At 39.9% G+C, this 23,092-nt stretch overlaps 1 protein-coding gene and 1 pseudogene across 1 annotated transcript; one reads left to right on the forward strand and one right to left on the reverse strand.

The window, feature by feature from the left end:
- The first annotated feature begins 742 nt into the window (after positions 1 to 742).
- LOC103716232 (protein CYTOSOLIC ABA RECEPTOR KINASE 7) lies at positions 743 to 10,245 on the forward strand. The gene is made up of 8 exons (XM_008804151.6): positions 743 to 929; positions 2,094 to 2,229; positions 3,844 to 4,097; positions 4,259 to 4,385; positions 4,472 to 4,745; positions 7,291 to 7,423; positions 9,380 to 9,466; positions 9,733 to 10,245. The coding sequence occupies exons 2-8, from the start codon at positions 2,136 to 2,138 to the stop codon at positions 9,874 to 9,876; spliced, it is 1,113 nt and encodes a 370-aa protein (XP_008802373.3). The 5' UTR covers positions 743 to 929; positions 2,094 to 2,135; the 3' UTR covers positions 9,877 to 10,245.
- Positions 10,246 to 21,239: 10,994 nt separating this feature from the next.
- LOC148714556 (RING-H2 finger protein ATL65-like) lies at positions 21,240 to 22,170 on the reverse strand (annotated as a pseudogene).
- Between the last annotated feature and the right edge of the window lie 922 nt (positions 22,171 to 23,092).

Genomic DNA, 23,092 nt, shown 5'->3' on the forward strand with positions numbered 1-23,092 from the left:
TTTATCTGGATAAAATTCTTAGATCATGATTTTAATATGATAGCCAGCTGTGCTTCCATTATTTTTTTGAAAAAAAATAAATATTAGAAAAATTTAAAAAATATTTTTAAGCTAAATTATAAAAATTCTTTTGAGATTAGGCGTGAATTACATTTATATCCAATAATTTAAAATTTTATACTTATGTGAGAGTTATTTTTATCCAATACTTCAACCCATAACTTAATATAATGTTAGTCAAATTGTTAAGATTAAATGGGATTCAAATGCTATATCAGAAAAATTTAGAAAATATTGAAAATTATCTTAAGTGTTATAACATCTATTTATATATATATATATATAGATATATGTATCCTCTTCTCAATTCAAAAATAATTTTAATTTTTTATATGAGATAAATTGTAGCACGAATACTGTTAATTTAACTAGATATAAATATAATTTTTTTAAAATTATTAGATATAAGTGTAATAAAAAAATAGAAAAAATTTTATAATTTACACTAATTTTTATCCTACCTTGTATCACGGATGCGGATGGCCGTTCGGAAAAGTAACGGTACAATACATTCACACTGGACAACGGCTGGTCGGCCGCTGCGGGTTACAGAAACCATGGTCCTAACGGGCTCCGTGTTTCTAAATTCTAACAATCCGTTCCGTTACGATTAAAAAGACCAATATACCCTTCAGCCTTTCTTTTCCATGGCGTGTGTGTCTTTTTTTTTTTTTTTTTTTCTGTTTAATGATGTACGGTTTTAAGCTGGCCGGCGGTATGATTCGGCTTTTTCGGCACCGTCTTCTTCGGTGGCTTCTCCTGGTCCCCTTCCCCTTTTTGAGACGCCCTCCCCCCTCTCTTTTCTCCCGGGAAGAAGCCGCTCTCTTCCCCCGGCCAAGAACAAGCTCGCCTCCGCCCCGCGATTTCAGGTCCAAGAAAAATTCCTTCTCCTCCTCCCTCGATCCCTGTTGAGCGCGACCGACCTCTCTGTTTTTTCTGTTGCTGTTTGCTTCGGTTTTCTTGCTCCAATTTTTGATTCCCTTTTTATTTGTTTGGGTCTGTTCAGATTAGATTAAATGGCAAGGAAATACGCGCTTGGGAAATTGTGTGATCACTTGGGGAATTATAAAATCTTGGTCGGATCCGGATGTTTTCGTGGGGATTTGATCGGTTTCCTTGTCGGGTGTCGTTCTCTGTTGAGGATTTGGATTGCTTTGTATTATGAGCGGCATTGATTGATACTTTGTGCCCTTCACCTTTCTTTATGCTTCTTGGTCGTTCTTTTCTTTGCTTGGGGGCTTTCAGCTGGGATAGTCAGGTTAAATTTAAGGGTTTCTTGCGATTTGGGGATTCTTTTTGGCTTCATGGAAGAATTCTTTGGGATATGTGGGAGGGTTGGTAGAAGACTTTTGACAGTGATTGAGTGCAATTACGGGCCGCCGGGGGGGGGGGGGGGGGGGGGGGTGCAATCTTGTTTTTTATGGAGGTATTTATTTTGTTGTTATTATTAATTTGTGAAAACTTGAAGGAATTCTTGGTATATTTTCGTAGTTATTATTTATAAATTGATGACATTTTCAAATGTGATGGAAATGTTTCTTGAATCTGATTTGTAAAATTGTTATCTAGACTGGTCTATTGCTGTATCCATATGAATAATCTTTGTCTCCCTCTTCATCCCCATTAATATTGAGTATTTTTTGTCCAAAAAATGGAAACCCGCCACCAGTCTCCAGACCCACAGATCTGGGGCGCCGGACTCATGTACTATATTCCAATGACTGACAATGCCAGAGTTTCATTTTAATATGTTTCCCCGAAGTTGGTTAAATGTTTCTGCCTATGCTACAATTGGTTGATGGGAGATGTGCATGTATATTTATTCAGGAAGAGAAGAGAGCTTGTGATATCATTAATACATGGAAAGTGTCATTGGACATAATTAAACTTTATTACCTTACTGCATAGCCTTTCAAAACTATGATTTCATCTCATTTCCTTATGTTGTCAATCAAAGGCGTATTTGCAATATGTCTGTGTTATTGTATAATAGTTCTAGCTAATTATATGACCTAGAATATTTCTTATTTTAGGTGTATGTACCACATAAAAAAGGTATAAAGAAGAGGTGCAACATGCGGCGCTGGCTGTGCTGTTCTTGTCAAGTGGACGAGCCTTATGATGCCCACGAGAATGAATACCTGAAAAATTCAACAGATCATACAGATGGTATGTTGTCTTTTCCTCTGCATTTCAAAAATCAACACTAGAACCACTACCGTTTTGCAGTAAGCTGTTTTTTTTTTCTGTAATATTGTGCTCCATAATGCACGTCTTGTGCTGGGAGGTTGAGGAAGATATTAAAAAAAAGGATAATTTGGAGGTCTCGCTTCTTGTCGAGGTTAAAGTTAGAACAAAAATGTTGTTATGAGTAACTTTTCCAGACTGATCCTTTAAACTTCTCTTGGTTTTGGTGGGGGCTTTTTATGGTTTTTGAAATATCTGTTGGGATCCTCCCACTTGTATATTTTGTTTATTTCACTGCCAGTTTCTTTTGCTCTGTACTTGTGATGCTATTTTTTCTTTAATCATGAGAGTGTGCCTTGATTTAGTTCTTGTTTATCTTCATGTCTCCCTTTGTTTCTATGATTTGTGCATGCACATGTTATATGATAATATTTTTCTGTATATTTTTAACAAGTAATGATTTCTGCAGTTTATACTTCTTCCCTATCATTATGTGAGACATCAGTGATTTACCCGTCATTAGGTGGCGTTGACCAAGTCATAATTATTGTTATATTTTCTAAGTATGCAATTATGGTCCTTGAGTGGTTGCTTCCTTTCATTCATATTTAGTCATATGGGAAGTGAAAACTTTGTATTTGGTACCAGTGAATTCTGACATCATAACCTATCCCTAATGCAATTCAGCCTGTGTACAAGCTGAGAGCCCATCTCTTTTCAGGTTGAAATCTTTCATGGAGGTTGGCTCATGCTTAGACCTTTCTGTTGTCTGAGACTCTAAGTTGAGGCTCTCTGTGGTCCTCTTTTGGTGTGACAGGGTTATGCCTAGTTTAGCAAAATTTCAAAGTCATGGCTTGACATCGAAACAAATTAAAATAGCTATATATCTGGACATTTAATTGAAATGAATTTTCTTTTTCTTCGTCAACTAGTTTTATATAAAAGAAAAAATTATCCCCATATTTTATCGGCCAACCTAAGGCTTGGCATAAGCTTATTTTCTTAAAACAGATCCTATATGACTCAACTGTTGAAATGATAAGGTTGTCTCAACTCTCAATGTTGTAGCTTGCAAGCAAATCGTGTTGTTTCAATACATGACAGCCCTACTTGCATGCTTGAAGTACAAAAATATAGCTGTCTTTGTGCTAGTTGGACCGAGTTTGACTACATTTTGATTTCAAAATGTTGAAACCTTTCGTATTGTAAGATATACTTTGGTTACCTTAAAATAGCAATTTTGATCTTCAGAGTTTGGATTTCTTACTAAGATGATCGGAACATTACTGATGATTCTATCAGTTTCCTACATAATTTTAATACTTAACATTCAAGGCAACCCTACCTCATTAGTTGATTAGTTGTCAATAAGACTCCTATTAGTTAGTTTTATGTTCTTTTGGGTAAGGCATTAGGTTAAATGCTACTTTGTCCTTGACTTCTTTTTTTTGTGGATAAATAGTGCTGAACCAAATTTCTAAAAGGGTGATTTGCACATCTATACCATTTTCTCCTTTTCTGGTGCAGTTGTCTTGTGCTTTTGTGTTGCTTCTGTTGTTTTATTTCTGATACTGTCTTTTTGATTCTGGTTTTCAGGAATGCAAAAAGGTTCAAAGCTTTCTGCTGTTGCCAAAAGCGAAACCCAAAAAGCACCACCTCCCATTGAAGTGCCTGCATTGTCATTAGATGAGCTGAAAGAAAAGACTGAAAATTTTGGATCAAAGTTTTTGGTTGGGGAAGGGTCCTATGGAAGAGTATATCTTGCAATCTTGAACAATGGCAAACAAGTGGCATTAAAAAAACTTGATGTTTCATCAGAGCCTGAGTCCAACAATGAATTCTTGACCCAGGTCTGTTTGCTAATATGTCTAACAAAATTTCTCCTTCCCTCTCAGTTTACCAAAGCTTGACTTATTGGGTTAAGTAGGGAGCTCTTGGTTTGATATCTTTTGTCATCAATCTTTGGTACTTGGCTTTTGAGAGTTCACTATATTATTTTTTCTGTCATTAGGTCTCAATGGTATCAAAACTGAAGCATGAAAATGTGCTTGAAATGGTTGGGTATTGTGTGCAAGGAAATCTTCGTTTGTTGGCCTATGAATATGCAACCATGGGTTCACTTCATGATGTTTTGCATGGTATGACATCTAGTTCTGTAAACATCTGATTTGATTGTTGTTATTGTATGAGAAACAAAGATTTCTTATTGTCTTTGGACCTACAGGTAGAAAAGGAGTGCAGGGTGCTCAACCTGGTCCTGTTCTTGACTGGATGCAACGGGTGAGAATTGCTATTGATGCAGCGAAGGGGCTCGACTATCTTCATGAGAAGGTTCAGCCTTCAATAATACATCGTGATATCAGATCAAGCAATGTCCTTTTATTTGAGGACTTCAGAGCAAAAATTGCAGATTTTAATCTTTCAAATCAGGCTCCTGATATGGCTGCTCGTCTTCATTCTACTCGTGTCTTGGGGACCTTCGGTTATCATGCACCAGAGTAATTGCCTGACTGAGATGCTTTATGCAGTCATATAGGCCATAAAGAATTAGATTACTAGGTTACTTATATATCTTTCTGCTTATAGTTTTCATAGCATACTTTGATGATGCAGATCAACTAGGGGATTTATGTAAACTTATAGTTCTGCTCATAGTGTGCATTGTCCAATTTTTATGGCCCATATTATAGTTACCATGCTGTTAACTGAATTGGAATGGAATAGACCTTGATCATTATGAAAAGGTTGTGAAATTGGTTAACCTTTATGTAACTTGCCCATCGTGAAAAGCTGATTGGTTTTTCAGCCATTTCTCTTTCCAATAAGTTTGTTACTCTGACTAAGCATTTAATTTTTCAAGTGAAAGGTTACTTGAGATAACTCTAGCATGTCATAGCCTATTAAGCAAGATTCCCGAACTGGTATTGGAGATCGTACCGGCCGGCGACTAGTTTGGGATGGTACGGGTCCATTCCAAGGCAAGTTGAAACAGGGAGAGGGAGAAAAGGAGAGAGGGAGAGGGAGAGGGAGAGGGAGGGGAACAGAGAGAGGGAGAGGGAGGGAGGGAGAAAGGGAGAGGAGGGGAGGGCTGAGGGAAACCCTAACCCTAAACCTAGCTGAGTGAGAGAGAGGGAGGGAGGGAGAGAGAGAGGGACTTACTAGTGGCAGCCGAACCCTCGAATGGTGCGGGAGCTCCCAACCATTACAAGCTGCAAGTGTTGGGGGGGTGACTGTGGTCGCAAGCAGGGGGGTGGGAGGTGGAGGCGGGTTTAATATGTGAACCATATTGTCTTGAATAAAGAGGTTGAACCATGCTATTCCCCGACTGGTTTGGTTTGATATGCCCCGAATGGGCCAGTTCGGCCATCCTTGCTATCATGGGTGTACGGCTCTTAGTTTCTTTTATGTAATATTGTTTGAGGAGCAATAATAGTGAGCAAAGTTTGAAAGAGATAGATAACATGAGGAGAGAGGAGGGTGAGTAAAAGACATGGAAAAATTATATATGGGAGTTTTTGGTTTAGAACAGGGATATCCCATCTTGAGGATTTGGAGATTGGCACTGTTGGTTGGGAGTGGACAGGTGGATTATAGCTTTAATGAAGATGAAGTTAAGGGAAAGAAGTTTGTCTAGAGTGGGAGAAGGCCTGTGAATTAATGGTTCCTCTATGTTGACTTTAAATGATTCTAGACATTACTAAGGATGAAATGTCATGTGACCATCTTTGTTTATAGTTATGAGATTCTGCAGTTATAAAAATTGTGAAGATTAAGAAAGTTTTGCGAGGGCTCCAAATGTAATTTGCATCGCTTGTAATGCGAAATTGACACTGAGGCCCACCAATTTGCTTTACTAGAAATATAGAATCACAATAAAAGTCTTAACATAGGAGCTATGAGAAAAGAATGGACCCTTATGTCAACGAATTGCATTTATCAAACATTTAACAAGTTCGGACATTTTTACAAACAAATGAACTATTAATACATTTTTGCAACATAGATATGGGGATTCTTATTCTTTACTAGATAAACTTGAACTATTAATTTAATCATACCAAAAAGAAGAATTGTGAGACATTAGTAAAAGTATTTCAGTTATTTAACCATTGAAATGGAGGATTAGTCATCCTATTTGATATGCATGTTGCCATTGGTTCATTTGATTGAGGATTAGCAAATCCTACTACTCAAGCACTATCAGCTGTTGGAAACTTTGCAAGAATTGAGGAACCAAGAGGTATGCTGTTCCTGTTGGAGAGGGGGCTGATGATGTGGGTGAATTTTGTGAAGGTTATTTGGTTGGAGAAAGAACACTATTATCTTATGTTCAAGTCAGTGATTCTTGGATGGACTTGATTTTTAGTCTGTTGTCTTTCTTCAGAAAGGTTTAGGTTTTTAAACTATAATGGAGTCAATTTTGGCCTGTCTAATTTACTTCTTCTTTTTACCAAGCTCAATTACCTTCTATTGGTTGCATTGACATGCTAGGATGCGTTAGAAACAACTAGATTTCACTCCAATGAATCAGGTTCAAGTTTGGTGGCTTAATATGGGCTTTTCACCGATCCACACCCTTTACCTTTTATTTCATGTCTTTCTTATGTTTTCCCCCAAGATATGCAAATCATGATTGCAACAAGTTCTCCATTTTATCTTCTTTGCTTATCTTTGCATATTTGTTACTGCACCTTCATTTACCTCATCTATCACCATTTACATGTCCTTTATGAGTTACTTTTCCCTTGATCTTCCTTTTTACAATTCCCATGGTTTTAGTTACCTCTCTAACAACTCTCACTTGATTATGTTGCTTATTCATCTTTTTGTCTATAAAGATGCCTTGGACTTGTTCTGTTATGATTGTCCCAGTTTTTCTTAATAGATTGATGAATTAGATGAAATCATTGGTGTCATTTGGTTTGACCTTGATAAAACATGGTCCGATTGACCTTGAACATGGATATACTTGTATTCTTAACCTAACATGGATAAATGTTTTATTTGATTACTAATAGGAATGATTTGTCAAATCTTATGCAGGTATGCTATGACCGGCCAGCTAACCCAGAAAAGTGACGTATATAGCTTTGGCGTAGTTCTTCTGGAGCTTCTGACTGGCAGGAAACCAGTGGATCATACGATGCCTAGAGGGCAGCAGAGTCTGGTTACTTGGGTAAGCTATTACTACATATATGACTCTTTATTACTTGCATAATTACAATTATTTTTGTAGATAATATTATGTGATCAAAATAAAAGAAGTCTATGATAGGAGCATTTTGTGGTCCATAACCTACAAACAGGTTGCCATAAAGCGGTTTAAAAATGATAATAATGTCTGTTTTCTGAATCAACTGAAAGGAACAATTCCTCTCTCTTGGAATAGATTGACTTAAATAAAGTTGCATTGTCCAAGTTTTTAGAATATTATTGTGACACTTAATAGCTGTCTCCCGCTCTACAATCAGCTAGTCATTAAAGAAACCATATATATGTCTATTGATCATCTCATCACATTACTCTTTCTTTGATAATAATTACATTTAATTTCATCCAACTTGTTCGACACTTTTATTTGTTTAATCGCTGTTTTTTTTATCAATATATCAATTTAATGTATATTTGATGTTTTTAGAATTTCTTAATGTTAATATTGATCTAATCTGATTCAAGTTGATGCTTGATAACTGAAAGAGAGGCTACCAGATTAGTTTCACCTTCACAGTAGTTGGTGTACCCACTCAGCCTAGGCTTCATTGCAATTTGGAGCTGCCACCACATACCCCCAATTTCTTGCACTACCATTTTGTTTTGAAAGCTCAAGAATCTGCTGTTTTCTGTCGCAGCGAATGCCAATTCTGGAGTTTTTAGCTTATCAGTAGCACAGTGGTTAAAACTGGAACTTTATTGGACAAGTGTGTGTCACAAATTGTCGCAAGATTGAGGTTGGGCTGGCTCTTTAGATAATGTCACAGTATATGGCAGAGCTTAAACCATGATTGTGTTTTTGGCCATACACATTAAGGGGCAAATCAAGTATTATTGTCCAAGGCACTTGCAGAAGGATATCTCCTATGTGGGGTGCTTGTGTTTCCAAACTTAATGCGCCAAATTCCTTATTTCAGCCTCTAAAAAGGCACTATGTATGCAGAGAACTACATTATATTTTAGATCATTGAACCCACAAATGGACAGAGGGAGGGAATGAACTTGACCCACAAACAAAAGCCAAACTCTATATCCTTTCAACCATGGAATGCCGTACCGGCCCGTACCGGCCGGTACGGGCCGGTACGTACCGGTCCGGTCCTAGACCGGTACCGGAACGGCAAAAAAACCGGTATTCCCGGTTTTTTATCCGAACCGGCCGGTACGGGATCGTACCGGCCGGTTCGGGGCCCGTACCGGCCGGTTCGGGGCCCGTACCGGCCGGTTCGGGGCCCGTACCGGCCGGTACCGGCCTCGTACCGGTGCGAACCGGCCAGTTCGCACCGGTACGATTTTTTTTTTTTTTAGAACCACAGCACCGCGCGCTGTGGTTTTTGAAACCACCGCGTACCGTACCGGTACCGGCCGGTACGTACCGGACCGGACCGGTACCGTACCGGTCCGGCCGGCCACCGGTACGCCGACCGGTACCGGTACGGCGGACCTTGCTTTCAACCCTCGGACTTCATATGGATGCCCAACTGCTGTCCATGTGTGTTATCTTCCCACAGCAGTGGGAAGGGCTGAGAGGAGGCGCACCATTGATCCCAGAACTCCGGGATTCTTGGCATTCCACGAATGCCTTTCAATGAAATCTGTTATCCTTAAAATTTGGGATTTGTTGGACTTTGTTATCTTTTAATCTCTTCAACATCTTTTCTTTTTCTCTGTTAAAACCATTTCTTAACCTTCTGCTGGTATCATCCGGACATCGGACCCTTGCATAGATGGAAGGTATGTTGCATGCACGGACAGAACTCTTGCCGAAGTCATAGATAAATACTGCATATGTGTCCATGCCCGCTCGGTGGGTATTGCGTTAATGGTGGAATCTTCTTGGATATCCACAGTAGGGAAAACATGAACTACGTGCCACCTGTGGGCATTCTAATCTATTGTATTTTCTGTCCTCTCAATACAGGCAACTCCAAGATTGAGTGAGGACAAGGTCAAACAATGTGTGGATCCAAGGTTGAAGGGAGAGTATCCACCAAAAGGAGTCGCTAAGGTCTCTCTCTCTCTCTCTCTCTCTCTCTCATTTTTTCTGTCCCTGTGTGGGGATGTGGGCATGCATGTCTGCATGCCTGCTTGTGTACTTGCTGTAGCGGCAAGCATTTGTGCATTTATCTGTAATCATGCACTTATAGCTGTTAGCTTATCAGTTTTGCAAACAAACTGCTTTGTTAAATGTGCAATATTTTTGTTGCACTGCTCATGTAGTTCATCTCTGCTCCTATAGCTCAGTTAGCATTTGTGTTCTGTACTTTACTGCAGCTTGCAGCAGTGGCAGCTCTGTGCGTGCAATATGAAGCTGAGTTTAGGCCCAATATGAGCATTGTGGTCAAGGCACTCTCTCCCCTTCTCGTAAATAAGCAGGCTCCACCTGCTGCTGCTTCTTCCCCAGCTCTTGGGACTTGAGTCCTGAAATGAAATGTTGCATTAAAAATTTGGCATGCTTTTGTGGGTGCATCTTACTTCCTCCAGGAGACTCTTTTGATATATCGCACTCATCGGATCAAGAGCCTGAATTGGTCTTGCCATGACTCTGCAGGTTGTCATGCTGCTTGTTTGTTCAGAGAGTTTTTTTTTCCAGCGAGAAGCAATGGACCATTCTTCATGTCATCCTTGTCAGCAGGGATCTATGTTGTATATTTGTTGAGTATTTCTGTTGTTGTTTCTAACTTTCAGCTGTCCTGTGAGATAATATGGGATGGATTGTTATCAATGCTGTAGTGTCTCCCATGTCCTGCACGTAAGATCTAAATTAAACGTTTCATGTTCTGTCAACTGTTTTCCATACTTATCTGCCCCATGATTAATCTACCCTAATTTATTCCCCAGATGGTTGTAGTATGATTAAAACGGATCTTTGTGGTCTTGCCCATTCGACGGCTCGTGAACGATTTCTAGCAGGCAGCATCATGCAATCACCTTAAGGACCTCTATGGTTCGCGAACCAATTGGGCCTGTTGGAAGTTCCTCGCTTGAGAGAGGTCTTTAATGTTTATCAGTGACGGCATACATTTTGGTCTCTAGTTGCGGGCCTGGTGCTGCTGCAGGATTTTCTTAACAGGATGGTGCTGAGAGCTCTTCTTACTGATATGATTGTGTTTGTGGTTTTCGTTATGAAACAGGATAAACCTTGTTAACTGTTGACGGCGTTTTTCTCAGCAATTCTTAGAAACTGTTAAAAGTCATACGAAAGTGGGAGTTGTTTTGTTTATTTTTTACAGACGCCTACGAAGTTCGAACCGATTTCGGAAGTAATGAATTAATTAATCAGCCTGGGGTAGGAAGTATGGACGAGAGAACATGTGTTCTATAGTCCTAGCCTATCAGCCAATTTACCAAAAACTCAGGAATTTAGCTCTCTCTAACAACTCTTTTGTACAGCCCATTTCATAGGTGCGGATGAATTTTCCATTGATCCACTTCAGCTTCACCGGATTTTACTCCGATATGTAAGTTTGTTGACCATCTTTCTTACCCACGCATACGGTGATCCAGGCATCAAGTCATGGTCGCCCGCTGCCAGTAAGACAATCTAGTCGGAGTATTTGTTTCATAACATTTTTCTAGATCATGGATCCGATATCAATGAGTAGATATGGGTTCCTTGGGTTTAACAACCAGATAGACGAAGAACTTGTTTCATAACCTTTTAAGTCAGAGATCCGATATCAATGAGCATATATGGGTTTGTTGGATTTAAAAAAAAATTATATCCCAATCATTCAACACATTTTTTTTGATCCTTGATGAGTTGTTATTAAATTTTAATCAATGCGAAGCAAGTAAAGCAACATCAAACTACTGTTTGTAATCATAATCCGGAGCTATTCATCCTTGCGATTCCAGATTTCTAATCGACTCTCCCGAACAAAGTTTCTAAGGACACGCATACGGATGTCCCGTGTCCCAACATACCACTAGCATATCATGCCAAGAACCATGCTAACTAAAATAACAACTAAAGGTGTTACGCTTTAGATCCGAAACATGATTTGTCGCGCCCCATATCCAAAGCATGATATGGCCATGCTATCGAGGGGTACAACGCACGATAACACGAAGCCAACATTACATTTAACTTTCAAATATATCTCAAAAAAATAATAGAATCAATACGAATCCAATTTTATTATCCATTAAATAAAACCAATATTGGTTCAGAACGTCTAAATTCAAACATAAAAACCAAATCCATATCTTTACTATTCAAAAATTTACTAACTACAATTTTATAATCAACTAAAGAACTAAAGTTCTGGTCAGTTATATAGATCGCCAAGCTTACTAGCGCGAACTCCAAGCCTGGACCATGCTTCGTTTCTATCGACCTTATTCGTCTGGAGAGAGAACAAGTAAAATATAGATATATGAGCGTCACAGCTCAACATATGCTTGATTCTTAATTTTAAGAAAAATATGATATCATCAATATTTAATACTATTTTTATATTTTCATAATACCAAAAAATAAGTAGAAATTTTAAAAATTAATGAGAAGTATAAGGTTTACTTTCAAGTTCAAAGCTAGTAAAGAGTATAAGATTTACTTACAAATTTGAAAAATGAGTAAGGAGTATAAGGCTTGGTTGCATCTTTCATCTTAGATTGTCAAACTTTACTAGATGATTCAGTTAACCTTATTAAAACATTAAAAGCAAGATTAATTTCTATTCGAATTAAAATAAATAAGAAAGGAGACGGTTAGTCAAGTAAGGCTGCAAATGGGCCAGGTTGACCCATGACCCAACCTGACCTGCTTAGACCCAACTCGACCCATTTTGGAGGATCCGTAGGGCCGGATTGAGTCTTAAAATTGGACTCGTTCCATTTTCTGAGTCGGGTCTGGGTTTACTAAATTCAAACCCGACCTGATCCGATCCGACCCAATTGAAATTTGGATAATTTTGGATTTCAATCTTAAGACCTGACCCGACACGACCCAAATCTATAAATTATTTGGGCACATGAGGGTGCAAACAAGTTCTGAAGCTATGCATGGGTTGACTCAACCCAGACTCGAACCAGATCCAATTTTTTTAGGTTGGGTCTGGGTTATACATAGGACCCGACCCAACCCAAATAACCTATTGGGTCAAAAATTATAGCGGTGGACCCGACCCGATTTTTTATTGGGTTAGGTCTGGATCCAAAATTAGAACCCGAACAATGAACCGGGTTGGGTTGGGGTCACTCATGACTCGACCTGACCCGACCCATTTTCACCCCTATAGTCGGGTGACGGTGTTCGGCGACTTCGGGCAGGTCAAGTCTAGACAATTCGTTCGATGAATCGGACTCAATCAGGCCAAGATCAATCAATAAAGTTCATCAATAAGGGTTTTAGAGACATTCAACAGAACAGGGATGATCAGTCCAGTAGGCAGCCCCGGGAACCATGGCGGATTAGGGCCCTTTACAGGGGTCTAACTCGAGTTCGTAAATTAGGTTGACAAGACCCGATACTGAGTTCTTTAGATCTTCTAAGATAGAAAGTAGAGAGAGGAGAGAGAAAGTAGAGAGAAGAGTAGAGATAAAAGAAAGAATAAGAGAGAGAAAGAAAGGGATGGTTCTCTCTCTCCTCTTCTTTTCTTACTTCATCTTCTTCTTCTTTCCTTTCTTCCTTTGTAAAATAGAGGAGGAAGGGGAACGATTGGTAGCTATGATTAAGGTGGTCCGGCAAGGTGGCAGTCGGAGGTGAAGATAAGAGGCGGAGGGCGGCCGGCGGCCGACCGACCAAAATCAAACCAAAATAGGGTTGAGATGGAAAATTTCTTGGCTCCGTGAACTCCGAGACCAGCCTGCTTGCTGGTGGTTAGGGGTCTGGCTTTGGCCAGGGACTGATGCAGGGAAGGGGCCGAGGCCCTCGACGATGAACGCCGGCGACGATGGTGGTCGGAAAGAGAGAAAAACAAAGAAAATGGGGGACATGAAGAAGGGACTTTCTGGTTGATTCTTCGACCGATGATGATGCTTTTGGACCATTGAAAGAAGAAGAAGCTAAGGGGAGAAAGATCGAAGCTTCACCTTAGTTCCGACGGTGTCTTCGGCTTCGATCTCTGGTGGGCATAAGAACAAAAATTATGGACTCGATGAAAGAAAAGAGGAGGAAAGAGGAGCGGTGGCACTCGATGAAGGTGGGGGATCTCTGTTATAGAGGAGCCCCTAGAGTTCCTGCAACCCGGGTCCAAGCGGGCCTTCACATTCTTCCTGCCTTAAAAAGTGTTTCACTCTCAAAACTAACTTACTTAAGCCTCAAGCTTTGAAAGTACTAAACCATCATACTTCTGCTGATCTAAGCCAACTCTTTTATACTTGTCTTATGCCTATCACAATGAATCATAACCTTAAGCTTAATTTTCTACCTATGGTCAAACCTATTGCTCTGATACCATATTTGTTGTGCAACAGATCTGGAGCATAATTTATCGTGCTCTATATCCAAAGCATGACATGGCCATTCTACCAAGAGGTACAACCCATAATAACACGAAGCCAACATTACATTTAACTTTTAGATCCATCTTAAAAAAATAATAGAATCAATAGGAATCTTATTTCATCATTCATTAAATAAAATCAATATTGGTTCAGAGCGTCTAAATTCAAACATAAAAACCAAACACATAATCTTTACTATTTAGAAAATTACTAGCTACAATTACAAAATCAATTGAAGAACTAAAGTTCTCCTTTGCTATATAGATCACCAAGCTTGCTAATACGAACTCCAAGCCTGTACCATTTTTTGTTCATATTGATTTTATTCGTCTAGAGAGAGAAAAAGAAAAATAGAGATATATAAGCGTCACAGCTTAGAAAGTAAACTTTGTACTACCTTACTAGATCAAGCATAAGTTTTCTGCATATCAATGCATTATTTAAATAAAATAATAGATATTAAAAAATAAAGCATTTCATAGTACAGTATATTAAAATAATTCATAAAGCCAATCAAGCATGCATAAATCATTCATAAAACATGGTTTCTGGTGTATAGCATAAATAAAATCATAAATCATTTATCATTGATCAAATTACTACTCACACACTAAATGCTAAGGTCACTATTATACCCATGATAGGGTTGTAATCGACAAACACCAACTACTATTATCCGTTGATAGGGTCGTATGCCAACTACTATTACCCACTGGCAGGATCGTGTGCCAACTATTATTATCCGCTAGCGGGGTCGTATATTAACTATTATTATCCGCTGGCAGGGTCGCATGCCAATCTACTCGATTTTTAGGGGCCATACATAGCTATTTTAGAGCCTTTTTGCCATAATCATTAAAATAATTTTTCTTAAGTCATATTTCTTGAATCATACATAAATAAAACATTAAATGGATTTATAGAGTTTATAGCCCACAAATAAGTATTTAGCAGTAAAATAATCATGAAATTATTCTTTTCATAACAAAAATACAATTTCATAAATATGAAGTTTATAGTTGACAAATATTTCTTCATGGCAAAACAATCATTGATCCATTAATTCACAATAAATCATGAGTTTCATAATATAGTATGTTTGATCCTTAATTTTTAGAAAACATAATATCATCAACATTTAACAATATTTTTATGTTTTCATGATACTAAAAAATGAGTAGAAAATTCAAAAATTAGTAAGGAGTATAAGGCTTAATTTCAAGTTCAAAATTATTAAAGAGTATAAGATTTATTTACAGGTTCAAAAATGACTAAGGAGTATAAGGCTTACATCTTTCGTCTTAGATCGTCAACTTTACTAAGCGATTCAGTTAATCCTATTAAAAACATTAAAAGTGAGATTAATTTCTATTTGAATTAAAATAAATAAGAAAGGAGACGATTGGTCGGGTGATAGTGTTCGGATGCTCCGGGCAGGTCAAGTCTAGACGATTCACGCAATGAATCGGACTCAATCAGGTCAAGATCAATCAATGAGGTTCATCAATGGAGATTTTAGAGATGTTCAACAAGGTCGGGGTGATCAGTCTAGTAAGTAGCCTCGGGCACCAGGGCGGATTAAGGCCCTTTGCAGGGGTCATCTCGGATTCGTAAATCCGATCGACAGGACCCGATACTGGGTTCTGTAGATTTTCTAGAGAGAAAAAGTAGAAAGAGGAGAGAGAGGTAGAGAGAAGAGATAGAAAATAAGAGTGAGAAAGAGAGGGATGGTTCTCTCTCTCCTTTTCTTCTACTACTTTTCTTCTTCTTCTTTTCTTTCTTCTTTGGTAAACCAGACGAGGAAGGGGAACAAAAGGTGGTTGTGATCAAGGTGGTCTGGCAAGGTGGCGGCCGGAGGCGGAGACAAGAGGCGGAGGGCGGCCGGCGGCGGCCGACCGACCAAAATCAAATTAAAACAGGGTCGAGAAGAGAGATTTCAAGGCTCAGTGAACTTTGATCCCAGCCAGCTTGCCGACGTCTAGGGGTCTGGCTTCTGCCAAGGACTAATGCAGGGAAGGGGCAGAGGCCCTTAGCGATAGTGGCGATGGTGGTCAGAAAAAGAGAAAAACAATAAAAATATGAGATATGAACAAGGGACTTTCCGGCCAATTTTTCGACTAGTGACGATGCTTTTGGAGCATAGAAAGAAGAAGAAGCTAAGGGGAGAAAGATCGGAGCTTTACCTTAGTTCTGACGACGTCTCCAGCTTTGATCTCCGACAAGAATAAGAACGAAAAATGTGGAGTTGATGAGTGAAAAGAGGAGGAAAGAGGAGCGGTTGCACTCGATGAAGATGGGGGCTCTCTCTTATAGAGGAGACCCTAGGGTCCCTACGACCCTAGGACTCCTCATCCCGGCCAAATTCGCCGAAGGGAGAGGAGGAAGACTCCTACAACAATTCTTTCTTGGCAGATATGCAGGGTGAACGCGGCTCTCCCCCACCTTGGGCCGAGCTTGGGTCAATCAAGTGGACCAGGCCCAAGCGAGCCATCACATTCTTCTCGCCTCAAAAGTGTTTTGCCCTCAAAACTAAGTTACTTAAGGCTCAAGCTTTGAAAGTACTCAACCATAACACTTCTATTGCGCACTCTAATCTAAACCAACTCTTATATACTTGTCCTATGCCTATCCCAGTGAATGATAACCTTAAGCTTAAATTTCTACCTACGATCAAACCTATTGATCTGATATCATATTTGTCATGCCTTAGATCCGAAATATGATTTGTCGTGTCCCAGATCTAAAGCATGACATAGTCATGCTACCAAGGGGTACAACCCACAAATAACATGAAGCCAACATTACATTTAACTTTCAGATCCATCTTAAAAAAATAATAGAATTAGTAGGAATCTAATTTCATCAGCTATTAAATAAAACTAATATCGATTCGAAATGTCTAAATTCAAATATAAAAACCAAATCCATAATCTTTACTATTTAGAAAATTACTAACTACAATTTCATAATCAATTGAAGAATTAAAGTTCTGCTCTTGCTATATAGATCGTCAAGCTTGCTAGCGCGAACTCCAAGCCTATACCATCCTTTGTTCCTATCGATCTTTTTTGTTTGGAGAGAGAAAAAAAATAGAGATATATGAGCATCACAACTCACAGTAAGTAAACCTTTCACTACCTTACCGGATCAATGTATTATTTAAAGAAAATATATCAATGCATCATTTATAGAAAATAACAAATACTATAAAATAAAGTATTTCATAGTACAGTATATTAAAATAAGTCATAAAGCCAATCATGTATGCATAAATCATTCATAAAACATAGTTCATGATGTATAGCATAAATAAAATCATAAATTATTTATTATTGATCAAATTACTACTCTTAGACTAAATGCTAAGGTTACTATTATACCCATGATAGGGCTGTAATCGACCAACACCAACTACTATTATCTGTTGGTAGGGTCATATACCAACTACGATTATATGTTGGCATGATTGTATGCCAACTACTATTATCCTCTGGTAGAGTCGTATGCCAACTACTCTTACCCACTTAGAGGGTCGTATGACAACTACTATTATCTACAGGCAGGGTCATATACCAGCTACTATTATTCGCTGGCAGGGTCGTATGCCAACTACTATAAAACTGAATGTTGATCTACCCTATTTCAGGGGCCATATATAGCTATTTAAGAGCCTTTTTGTGATAGTCATTAAGACAATTTTTCTTAAGTTATATTTCTTGAATTATACATAAATAAAATATTAAATGGCTTTATACAGTTCATTGCCCATAAAAAAGCATTTAACAGTAGAATAATTATGAAATTATTTTTTCATAACAAAAATATAATTTCATAAATATGAAGTTCATAGTTCACAAATATTGCTTAACGGTAAAACAATCATGGATCCATTAATTCGCAATAAATCATGAGTTTCATAATATTATATGTTTGATCCTTAGTTTTAAGAAAACATGATATCAACAATATTTAACACTATTTTCATATTTCTATAATACCAAAAAATAAGTAAAAAATTTAAAAATTAGAAAGGAGTATAAGGCTTACTTACAAGTTCAATGCTAGTAAGGAATATAAGACTAACTTACAAGTTCGAAGATGAGTAAGAAGTATAAGGTTACTTACATCTTTCATCTTAGGCCGTCAACTTTCACTAGACAATTTAGTTAACCCTATTAAAAACATTAAAAGTAAGATTAATTACTATTTGAATTAAAATAAATAAGAAAGGAGACGGTTGGGTGATAGTGTTCGGTAGCTCCGGACAAGTCAGGTCTAGATGATTCACTCAATGAATCAGACTCAATCAGGCTAAGATCAATTAATAAAGTTCATCAATGAGGATTTCAGAGATATTCAATAAGGCCAGAGTGATCGGTCCAATAGGGCAGCCCTCGGCACCAAGGCGGATCAGGGCCCTTTATAGGGGTCAACTCGGGTTCGTAAATTTAGTTGATAGGACCCGATACTAGGTTCTTTAGATCTTCTAGAGAAAAAATAGAAAGAGGAGAGAGAAAGTAGAGAGTTAAGAGTAGAGAGAAGAGAGAGAATAAGAAAGAGAGAGAGGGATGGTTTTCTCTCTCCTCTTCTTCTTCTTTTCTTCTTTCTTCTTCTTCTTTTCTTTCTTCTTTGGTAAATAGAGGAGGAACGGGAACGACTGGTGGCTATGACTAAGGTGGTCCGGCAGCGTGGCGACCGAAGGTGGAGATAAGAAGCAGAGGGCGGCTGGCGACGGCCGTCGGTAGCGGCTAACCGGCCAAAATCAAACTAAAATAGGGTTGAAAAGAGAAATTCCTTAGCTCAGGGAACTCGGCTTCTAGCCCGCTCGCCAGCAGCTAGGGGTATGTCTTCTGCCAGAGATTGATGCAGGGAAAGGGCCGAGGCCCTCGGCGCTAAATGCCGGCAGCGATGGTGGTTAGAAAGAGAGAAAACTAATGAAAATAGGAGGCATGAACAAGGGACTTTTCGGTCAATTCTTCAACCCGTGATGATGCTTTTAGACCATGGAAAGAAGAAGAAGCTAAGGGAGAAAGATCGGAGCTTTCCCTTAGTTCGGATGGCGTCTCCAGCTTTGACTCCACCGGGCATAAGAACGAAAACTATGGACTCGATGAGAGAAAAGAGAAGGAAAGAGGAGTGGTGGCACCCGACGAAGATGGGGGCTCTCTCTTATAGAGGAGACCCTAGGTTCCCTGCGACCCCACATCTCCTCATCCCGGCCAAATTTGCCAAATAGAGAGGAGGAAGACTCCTAATTGGATTCTTCCTCATCGGATATGCGGGGCGAACCACGTTCACCGCCACCTTTGGCCGAGCTTGGGCCGATCAAGTGGACCAGGCCCAGGCGGGCCTTCACATTCTTCCCACCTTAAAAGTGTTTCGCCCTTGAAACTAAGTTACTTAAGGCTCAGGCTTTGAAAGTACTCAACCATAACACTTTTGATGCGCACTTTGATCTAAATTAACTCTTTTATACTTGTTATATGTCTATCCCAATGAATCATAACCTTAAGCTTAATTTTCTACCCACAATCAAACCTATTGCTCTGATACCATATTTGTCACGTCCCGGATCCAAAACATGATTTGTCGCATCCCATATCCAAAGCATGACATGGCTGTGCTACCGAAGGGTACAGCCCACGATAATACAATGCCAACATTACATTTAACTTTTAGATCCATCTCAAAAAAATAATAGAATTAATAGGAATTCAATTTCATCATCCATTAAATAAAACCAATATTAGTTCAGAGCATCTAAATTCAAACATAAAAACCAAACCCATAATCTTTACTATTCAAAAAAATACTAACTATAATTTCATAATCAATTGAAGAACTAAAGTTCTCCTCTGCTATATACATCGTCAAGCTTGCTAGTGCAAACTCCAAGCCTCTATCATCCTTTGTTTCTATCAACCTTATTCGTTTGGAGAGAGAAAAAAAATAGAGATATATGAGTGTCACAGCTCAGTAAGTAAACCTTTCACTACCTTACTTGATCAAGCATAAATTTTTTGCATGTCAATGCATTATTAAAATATAATAACAGATATTACAAAATAAAACATTTTATAGTACAATATATTAAAACAAGTCATAAAGCGAATCATGCATGCATAAATCATTCATAAAACATGGTTCCTGGTGTATAGCATAAACAAAATTATAAATCATTTATCATTAATTAAATTACTACTCTCAGACTAAATGCTAAGGTTACTATTGTAACCATGATAGGGTCGTAATCGTCAAACACCAACTATTATTACCCGTTAGTAAGGTCATATGCCAACTACTATTATCCATTGGCAGGATCGTCTGCCAACTATTATTACCCACTGGCAGGATCGTCTGCCAACTGTTATTACTCGTTAGCAGGGTCGTATAAAACTGAATGTCAATCTACTCTATTTTCAGGGGTCATACATAGCTATCTGAGAGCTTTTTTGCCATAGTTATTAAAACAATTTTTCTTAAGTCATATTTCATGAATCATATTTTCTTCAATCATACATAAATAAAACATTAAATAACTTTATAGAGTTCATAGCCCATAAATAAGCATTTAACAGTAGAATAATCATGAAATTATTGTTTTCATAACAAAAATATAATTTTATAAATATGGTGTTCATAGTTCACAATTATTGCTTAATGGTAAAACAATCATAGATCCATGAATTCGCAATAAATCATGAATTTAATAATATCGTACATTTGATTCTTACTTTTAAGAAAACATGATATTACCAATATTTAATACTATTTTCATATTTTTATAATACCAGAAAATAAGTGAAAAATTTGAAAATTAGTAAGGAGTATAGGCTTACAAGTTCAAAACTAGTAAAGAGTATAAGATTTACTTACAAGTTCAAAAATGAGTAAGGAGTATAAGGCTTACATCTTTAATCTTAGACCGTCAAACATCAGTAGGTGATTCAGTTAACCCTATTAAAAATATTAAAAGCGAGATTAATTGCTATTTGAATTAAAATAAATAAGAAAAGAGACGGTTGGTTGGGTGACAGTGTTCAACGGCTCCGTGTATGTCAGGTCTAGACAATTCGCTGAATGAATCATACTCAATCAGGCCAAGATCAATAAAAAAGGTTCATCAATGGATATTTCACGAATATTCAGCATGGCCGAGGTGATCGATCCAGTAGGCAGCCTCGAATACCAGGGCAGATCAAGGCCTTTTACATGAGTCAACTCAAGTTCGTAAATCAGGTCAACGGAACCTGATATTGGGTTCTTTAGATCTTTTAGAGATAGAGAGTACAAAGAGGAGAGAGAAAGTAGAGAGTGAAGAGTAGAAAGAAGTAGAGATGGGCATCGGGCCGGGCCGGGCCGGGCCGGGCCTACCGGACCACAGACCAAACGAGCCGTGCCTGACCTGGCCTGTTACTAAACGGGTCGTGCCTGGCACGGCCCGCTTAACCTAAAGGCTAAGCTCGGCATGGCCCTAGGCCCGTAGGGTGGCGGGCCATGCCGGGCCCGGCACGAGACTCGATCTCGGATTCGGTGTCCGGCAAAGGCTGGGAGGCCTCGGGTGGCTGATGGAGGAGGAGATCATCGAGGCTGGGGCGGATTCGGGCAGCCCGCATGGGGACGAAGGGGGATTCGTGGTGGAAGACGGTGGCGCGGCAGAGAGGGCAGGTGGCGTGGGATCGGAGCCAGACGTCGATGCAGTCGACGTGGAAGGCGTGGGAGCAGAGGGGGAGCGTGCGGAGCGAGTCGTCGTCCTCGAACTGAGGAGGCACACGGCGCAGTCCCGATTGGTGGCGGCTAGGTGCTTGGCCTTGGACTTGGAGTAGAGTGAGAGGGGAGGGTCTTGATCGCGGAGTCGTCGAGGCCGTAGGGAGAGCGGAAGTCGTCGGAGGAGGAGTCGAAAGACACGGCGCCGTCGGGGGGAGGGGGGGATTCAAGGTCGGCGGCGGCGGCGCCCCCGGCAGCGGAAGCGGTGGAGGATGCGGGCGTAGAGGACGATGAGGAAGGTGGTGCCGACAATGGCGACCATGGCGATGAGAGGGGGGCTGAAGTCGGGGGTGATCCTCGCAGCTGGCGATCCACCGGTGATTGCAGGAGACGGGCCCCACTCGAACTCGTACTCCGCCTCCTTCGCCGGCGCTGCCATGGCCCGTGGAAGAAGTTGGAGAAGAACAAAGAGGATTCTCGGGCCTCTTATCTCTCGATGCCCATATTCGTATTCTCCTGCTTTATTTTGTCTGTGATTATTGCTACGGAGATCGAGTTAGGGTGTTGCTTGATGGGCTGTGGGGAGCAAGCCGTGCCGTGCTTGGCCCACGAATCGTGCCAGCCCAGGCCCTTATGAGCCGTGCCGGGCTCGGCCTGCGGCTCAGAAATTTTTAATCCAGCCCAACCTCCTTTTATGAGCCGTGCTTAGCACGGCCCATTACTGTAGCAAGCAGACCGTGCCAGAGCTTCGTGCCGGGCCATGGGCGGCCCGGCCCAATGCCCACCTCTAGAAAGAAGAGAGAAAATAAGAGAGAGAACGAGGGGGATGATTTTCTCTCTCCTCTTCTTTTTTTCTTCTTTCTTCTTTTTTCTTCTTTGGTAAACCAGAAGAGGAAGGGGAATGAGATGGCTATGATCAAGGTGGTCCAATAAGGTGGCGGCCGAAGGTGGAGATAAGAGGCAGAGGGCAGCGGCCGACTGGCCAAAATCAAACCAAAACAAGGTCTAGAAAAGAAATTTCTTAGCTTAGTGAACTCGAATCCCAGCTCGCTCGCTAGTGACTAGAGGTCTAGCTTTGGCCAGAGACTGATGCAGGAAAGGGGTCGAGGCCGATAGCGATGGTAGTGAAAAAGAGAGAAAAACAATGAAAATAGAAGACATGAACAAGAGACTTTCCGGTCAATTCTTCAACCGATGACAATGCCTTTGGACCATGGAAAGAAGAAGCTAAGGGGGAAAAGATCGGAGCTTTGCCTTAGTTCCGATGGCGTCTCCAGCTTCGATCACTAGCGGGCATAAGAACGAAAACTGTGGACTCAATGAGAGAAAAGAGGAGCAATGGCACTCGACAAAGATGGGTCTCTCTCTTAGAGAGGAGACCCTAGGATCTCTACGACCCTAAAACCCCTCATCCCGGCCGAACTCGCCGGAGGGAGAAGAGGAAGACTCCTCGGCAGATATGCAGAGCGAACGCAGT

The sequence above is a fragment of the Phoenix dactylifera genome, chromosome 2 (genome assembly GCF_051530095.1).
Source record: "Phoenix dactylifera cultivar Ajwa chromosome 2, Ajwa_hap1_PhDact_Kaust_v1.1, whole genome shotgun sequence".
NCBI classification, from domain to species: domain Eukaryota; kingdom Viridiplantae; phylum Streptophyta; class Magnoliopsida; order Arecales; family Arecaceae; genus Phoenix; species Phoenix dactylifera.